This window comes from Crocodylus siamensis, chromosome 2 (genome assembly GCF_052110815.1).
Source record: "Crocodylus siamensis isolate JL-2025a chromosome 2, ASM5211081v1, whole genome shotgun sequence".
In the NCBI taxonomy this organism is placed as follows: Eukaryota; Metazoa; Chordata; order Crocodylia; family Crocodylidae; genus Crocodylus; species Crocodylus siamensis.
Window position 1 is genome coordinate 208,424,979 of NC_143396.1, and position 7,224 is coordinate 208,432,202.

Genomic DNA, 7,224 nt, shown 5'->3' on the forward strand with positions numbered 1-7,224 from the left:
ACTTCTGCACTTCAGGTTTTGTATTGTTTTCTTTTAGAAGTCAGTCCATTTTCTGTGATCTTTGTATCCTTATGCTATATGTCAATATAGGTACTCCAGCAAATGTGGAATTTGAGACCAAAATAGGTGTAACTATTTATTAGAAACCAAAAAAACCTGCACAAATGGCTGTTAAAGTCACCTAAAACATTTTATTATCTGTCCCTCTTACAACATTTTCATTTACTTTTTGCTGCAAGATTATAAAACATTTTAACATCATACATTCTTAAGCGTAAATAAACATTAATGCACAGTGAAAATAGTGAGTGCCATTTCCAAGAGATGCTAAGCATACTGGTTTCCACAGACCTTTTTGGAATTGAAGGGCCTCCATTCTGGAAAATTGGTATGCATAACAAGTTTTTTTTAAAAAAAAGAAGTTTTCTTTCCATTTAGGTACCTAAAAATTTAAATGATCAGATTTGTGGAAGCTGTTTAATTTTGATTTATTCACAAACTCTGGTCTAAATTCTAGGGCTCAAGCCCTGAAAATTTGGACCATGATGCCTATTATTCCATTACTGACATTGCCTGAACTTCAGCTTGTGACACAATTGCCAGCTTTAAAAATTACTGATGATACTTCTCAATCTGACAGGATGATGATAAAAGCTTTAGACGAGCACCTTCATGGAGAAAGAAGTTTAGACCAAAGGACATAAGAGGTTTAGCTGCTGGATCAGCAGAGACTCTCCCTGCAAATTTCAGAGTTACCACCTCAATGTCTTCACCCTCTATGCAGCCAAAGAAGATGCAAATTGATGGTACATAAACAGCTTTTTTGTTATGTTGAGCATGTTGGAATTTGTTTGTAGTGATTTCCATATCCAGAATATTTCTGCCTTACGCATGCTTGTATGTATAAAGCTTTTCATTTTAATTATATATTTGTAATCACTTGCGAATGTTCTACAAGTCGCACAGTTCCTTTTCACTTTGTTTGTTAAGTAAAATTGTAAAATATCTTCTTACTTAGGAATACTTAGTTTCCATATATCTGACTGGAAGCAAGGTGACATGCTTGTATGTTTGTTTTTCATACATTTTGTACCTCCTTAAAGGTGTGGACACTGGCTGTAAATTTTCTAATCTGTATGAATTAAAATACAGTCAAGCCAGTTTCTTAATTCATTAAAATAATAATTCGTTATTGGAAAAGAAAGAAAATAGTTACTATGTACATATTTGATGTTATCTTTATAAATTCTAGTACTAGTGTGTATATAAATACATACCAGTAAAAGGCATGGCTTTTTTGTGAGCCACTTTAATTGAAATAAAAGTTTTCAGAAATTATGTTAATAATATAATTCAGCCCACTGATGAAGGGCCTCGTTAAGAGTAGATATAACCCAGGGTTGTTTTGAGTTTTGCTTTTCTAACTTATACCCTTTTAGAGTGAATTTATATGGTAGCTGCAATCATGTTGCTGTGTGGATTGGTTTTTAAGACTAACATGCATGCTGTGTTCTGCATGTCTTCCTCCTGTGATTGTTGAAACCAGGCAATGTATCAGGAACACAAAGATTGGATTCTGCCACAGTAAGGACTTATTCCTGTTAAAGCCTTCTGTTGGTAAGTAAAATTGACTGGTACAGAGTAAAGCCAATAACTTTTTAACTTAAAATTAAATTAGTCTTTTCCAAAAATTATTAATAGCTAAATACAAAATACTTTTCTGTTTACAATATAAAATAATACATTGAGATTTCTGAGCCTGTTCCCTGTAAGTGTAGATAAGGCTGTCATTTATGCAATATTTTAAAAGTTAATTTGCAGAGCAAATGTTATGGCATGTTCCTTTAAAATACTGCAGGTGGTTCTTTGCAAAAAAAAAAAAGAATAAAATGGAGATTATTTGGTTCATTCTTTATATTATGAAATGCATTTTTTCCACTGAAAGACTCCATAGTGCCATCTGGTCCATTTAGAATAATTATGACTTCATAGATAATGAAAAAATGAACTTTAGTTTGACAGGAGATATGATTTTTTTTTGAAGTATTATAGGGCGGAATAATATTGCTTTCATCTATGGCTGGTAGATAGAGGATAGCCATATTAGAGGAGTAAGGAAAAATGGAGAGGGAGAGTTGTTACGGTAAAGGTAAATATAAGGGATAGTCTGCTAGAAAAGAGAGAAGCTTTCTAGTATAGAGCATCATGGGTGGGGTACCTGTATTTCTAACCTTGCCTTGATTTTCTGAGTGCATTTTACCAGCTATGAATGAGGGTTTCTGCCACCGTTTTAAGATTGAAGCCCATGATTCTCTTACTTATAGTTGTGTACCAGCTATGATTCCTTAGCAGGTCTGCCTTGGTTAGTCGGTTTGGAATTTGGTTAGTCGGTTCTTTTGAGACCTGACTTGTTCAACAGTAGAAGCTTGCTATACCAAGGGAAAAGCATTTTCAGTGGAATTTGTCTACACATATGTATTTTCCTTAAAGGCTTAGATAGGCCTATCTTATTCTGGAGGCCCTGAACACTAGGGACTGGGGTTCAGTCTGAATCCTAGTAGTCCTTTTCTTTCTTTGCTTGTATTCTTTAGGGATCATCTCTTCAAAGCGCTGCTTTTCTACCTTATATCAGTTTTGTGGTTACATACATGAACTGTTCCCTATGCCAACTTTTTAACCCAAGTCCTCGGATGTACTTGTTCTAAGCCAATGACCTCTTTACAGGGCTATCTGAAAATGCTTTCTTCCCTACATATTTGCAAGTAACCCTTTGCAGCCCTAATGAACTACAAAGCAAACAAATAGGATACACAGTATATGCATTTACATTTTCAGGCAGCTTCCATGACTTCAAATTTCCTTAAATCATATGAAGAGGGGATTGATAACAGGAACCATAGGTCAGGTTCTATGACATTGTGGTAGTGCCCTGAAAAGCTTGGTGAAGCTTTTAAGTAAGTTAGGTTAGGGTGTGGGAAAGTGTGGAAAGAAAGAATGAACAGAATTGAATAGAGAGGGAAAAAGAGAGATTACTGAAAATGTTGATTCCTATTAATACATAGGTGCACAAAACATTTTCTGTGTGGCGTGTAGTTTTCCAGATACACAGCTGTAATAGGCATGCAGAAAAGACCTTCCAACTGCAATACAGAGAACCCAGTACTCAGAAGAGGAACTGTATTAGGGTATAAAATACAAATCCCAAATTAGCCTTTCAGTTGCTATTTTGAAAAACAGATAATTTCAGAAGTAGTCTGATTTTAAGTCCACCACTTCCAAGTTGTTGTCTTTTTCTAGTAGGAATACTGAGTGTTATCTCCACCAAGGGTTAGTTGTGGCCTGCAGGCTAGATCTGGTCCATGGAGTCATAAGAGACTCTGCCTGTTTCTGTGTCCATGGTAGGGCCAGGTAGCAAGGAACTGTGCTGGACAACTAGAAGCTTTGCCCCCACTTCTGCCACTCCCCTAGGCCCCTGTTGCCTAGCTACAGCATAAGAGCAGCTGGAAGGTGGAGGGGTACAGGGGCAGGGAGAAGTGGTGGCAATGAGGACATGGCTTCCAGCTGCTGGGTTGTGGTGCTGCTCCTCACTTGCTGGAAGATGCTTCTGTAGGGGTTATGGGGTGGAGGAACTGCAGCAAGCGGCAATGACACAAGTGCAGCTCCCAGCTGCCTGTCCCTGATACAGAAGCAGGCAAAGCCCTCTGCTGCTGACATGCCACCCAGCCAGCATCATACTAGATTGTTCTGGTCTGCAGCTTGTTAAAGGCTGCCAGCTGCTGATCTATACTGTTTAAGATGCTTTCAGTGCAAGCTTGCTGGAAGTCATTATGAATAGTCATCAATAATAGTAGGTAAATTTTCAGAGGTATGTCTGTGTTTGCAGTCATTATCATGTCAGTAGCTAATGTAGCTACCTTGAAACTAGCCTTCATTTACCTGGCCTGCAGCAGAAAGCTAGCTTCAGTATGCACACATTAGCTGCAGTCACAGCCTGTGTTGTGCTTTATGCTGCAACCAACAGCCCTGGTTTTTACCTGGGTTCTCAGGAACATTTTGCATTCCTGGCTGCATTCTCTGCTACTGCAGCCTCAACATTAGCTGTACCCAAATTAATCAGCTGAGGTCCATCTACATGAACTTTAGGCCCAGCAGTAGACATCTCCATAGTATAGCTGGGGTTTTAAACTATAAAGTGTACTATTATATTAAATCTGTAAGTGCCCATGTCTTGAGTACTATATATATTTTTCAAAAAGCTTATAGTCAAACTAGAAAAGGTATTGGGACTATAGGAAAGTAAGAAAGATGATCAGGGTTTGGAATGGCCTTCCTGTGAGAAGAAACTTAAAAGCAAAAACCAGGACTCCAGCTTGAAAAAGAAATGAGTAAAGGATGGAGCATGCTAGAGGTCTATAAAATCATCTTTCCATAATACAAGAACTATGGGCATCTGAACTTATTGGGTGGTAGGTTTAAAACAAGTAACATGAAGGTTTCTTTTTAACGTAACACAGCTTGTACAGATAATTGTCACGGAATATGATAACTGGGTTCAAAAAAGAATTAGTCAAGATTATGTAGGGTAGGTCCAACAACAGTCAAGATATCCTTCCCCCCCATGATGAGGGGGTTGAGGTGGATCGCTCTACACAGGCCCTCTACTCCTTCTTTTTAAAGTGTCCAATAATTGTACTGTCAGAGACAGGATAGTGAGCTAGATGGACTTTTGATCTGGCCCACAGTGGCATTCTTACGCATGGCAGAATGCTGAAGGTGAAGCTTGTTGGTAAAGAATGTTGAGAATGAAGGTCCTAAAGACACAGAATAGTTTAGATTAGATGGATCCATTGATGCTTAACTTGGGTATTTTTAAAACATTTCTTTGTTAAAACACTTTTTCTGATGAATGTAAGTTGAAGGTATTTAGCTTGTGGCCTGAAGACATTTCAGCTGAAAAGTATAGGAAACCAATATAATTGCCTACATCAATGGTGCTTAACTTTTTTGCTGGTACAGGCCAAATGAGTGACTTGGAGTTGTTCTGCTAGTCGAATCGGGCTCCACAACGCTTCCCTTAGCCCCAAGGTGCAGGATTGGAGGCCACCCCGCCTCCAGCTGGAAGGAAATCCTATACTAGAAACACTGTATCCCTGGACAGGCCCCAGGCCACCACTGTGCACAGATTTAGCTTGCTGTTTGGCCCACAGGCCTCTCCATGGGTATGGAAACTTGGTGGCAGGGGAGAGTCAATTGCTGCCAACACTCTGCTGTCAAATTTTTAGACCCCTGAAGACCCCTGCAAGGTCGATGGCATGGCTCTGCTGGCGGGTCTGGCCTGTGCGGACCCTGGTCCCCATGGTGCTGTAGTAGTAATTCAGTGCATGAATGCCATAATAATAAGCAGTTTAACTGAAAAACCTAGAATGCAATGTTTGCATGTTTGCTGGGTTTGTTGTTGCTCTTTTGGTTTGTTTTTGTTTTTGTTTTTTTGGCCTTTTGATGCTAAGAGGATTTTCTTTTTGTGTTTTGTTTTACAGTTTACCCACACTATTTCTACCGGTGATATGCAGCATTTTGAACTCAGACCATATTTTAGAAATCATTGGAATCTTTAATCTGTTAATAATTGTTAAATGGACACTTTGAAATATTTTATTACAGAGTTTTTAATTAGCAAATGAATTCATGAGTACCATAGAGAAAATATTTTAGAATTAAATGTTTCTTATATTTATGTGACTTCTCATTTATATAATTACTTACGTTTCTGTTTGTATTCAGTCTATAAAAAGAAATCATTGCTGATTTTTTTTTTTTATCCTTAATTTGTTAGTCTATCCAACTGAATGTACTGTAATGCTTGTATGTATATGCCCCTATAAGTAATATAGGGTTTTTGTAAATTATGCAGTTATTGTAATTATCATTGTTTTTTAATAATGAAACTGAAGGTGAAAAGGATTTTAATACCTTTGTAAAAGTATGACATCAAGCAGTATATATTTTGTCTTTTGAAAATGTTAGCTAGTTCTAAAAATGAAATGAAATAAATAAACCCACCTTTTTCAGTCAAGCATATGTTGTAGTAAACAAGAATGGTACATGATTTTTGGTTTCTGTTCAGAGCAATACCTTTTTTCACATAGAAAAATCTATCAACTAGTATGAATTAAGTATTTAAAATATAACTTGATTTTTAAAAACTGGGAAACAGTAGAACACTGTGGAATACACTTTAGAACTGGTTAACTCCTTCAGGACTTTCAGTCTCTGTTGTATTTTGTGTAACCTATCTTCACAATGACTGAACAAGAAGCCATAAACTTAAGAAATGTTTTCTCTCAACCAAGGAAGAAAGACTTTAATGAGTTCCTGGTAGTAATCCACAAACCACAGAAAGTGCTTTTTCCTCCCATATCCTTTTGATTGAAAACATTTGTGGAAAGGCGCTGATGCAGCTCTTTTTAGTGGACCAATCATGAAGCACTGCAGACTCATGTCAAAGAAAAGGAATAAAAGAAGATGAAGGTACAATATACTGAAGAATAAAGTAGTGCAACTTCTGATAAAGGCCTTATTTTTCATATGTAAGTCATCTTTTTGCATTTGTTTGTAAACTTGTTCTAAAAATGTGTCCAGAGGTTTTTTAAAATTATGATGGTTGTAGCCATTATGGACTGTATGAGTAGATAATGTATCCATTTAAAATGGCACATTAAAAAGCCAGCAAGAAATGTGTTCGGATCACGGTGCATTATTTATTATGCAACAATATATAGCATGTCTTTTTTTCTTCTTTTTTCTGTTCTTTTAATTTACGTGTACAACCTGAGATTTATTGTTACTATTCTGTTTTTTCTATTAATCTTTTATGTATTTTCTGATTTGTGTAACAAAATATGTACAGCCTAAGTACTTTTGGACTATTTTTATCACAGTATTATTTATTGCTTTCTTTCAATAAAGTACTGAAGCATTTTCCACTGCCAATAAAACGCTGTTGAAAAAAAAACTAAGATCTAATTGTATACAGAATTAGGCTACATTTGTGGTTGAGTGCTGGAGAGTTGTCAATAAAGCATTGTAATGATTGAGTCCTGCCCTTGTAGATCTCGCTTCAGATGAAGACCTAAGTAATTCTCTACTTCATTGGATAAAGATTATGTTGAAAATGGTAATGATTTTTAGGGGTGCACTGATATCTAGGTTGGTTATTAGATTGGC

The 7,224-nt window shown here is 36.7% G+C and overlaps 1 protein-coding gene across 5 annotated transcripts in view; it reads left to right on the top strand.

The window, feature by feature from the left end:
- PPFIA1 (PPFI scaffold protein A1) overlaps positions 1-6,978 on the top strand; it is a 91,048-nt gene extending 84,070 nt beyond the window's left edge. For 3 of the 5 annotated variants that reach the window (XM_090032898.1, XM_090032900.1, XM_090032902.1), the window contains 3 exons: positions 641-806; positions 1,547-1,617; positions 5,538-6,978. In XM_090032898.1, the coding sequence (XP_089889024.1) occupies positions 641-806; positions 1,547-1,605 (225 nt within the window). In that variant the 3' untranslated portion in view covers positions 1,606-1,617; positions 5,538-6,978. The remainder of the gene's footprint in view (positions 1-640; positions 807-1,546; positions 1,618-5,537) is intronic. The other 2 variants (XM_090032899.1, XM_090032901.1) reach the window with 1 other exon arrangement.
- The last annotated feature ends 246 nt before the right edge of the window (positions 6,979-7,224 follow it).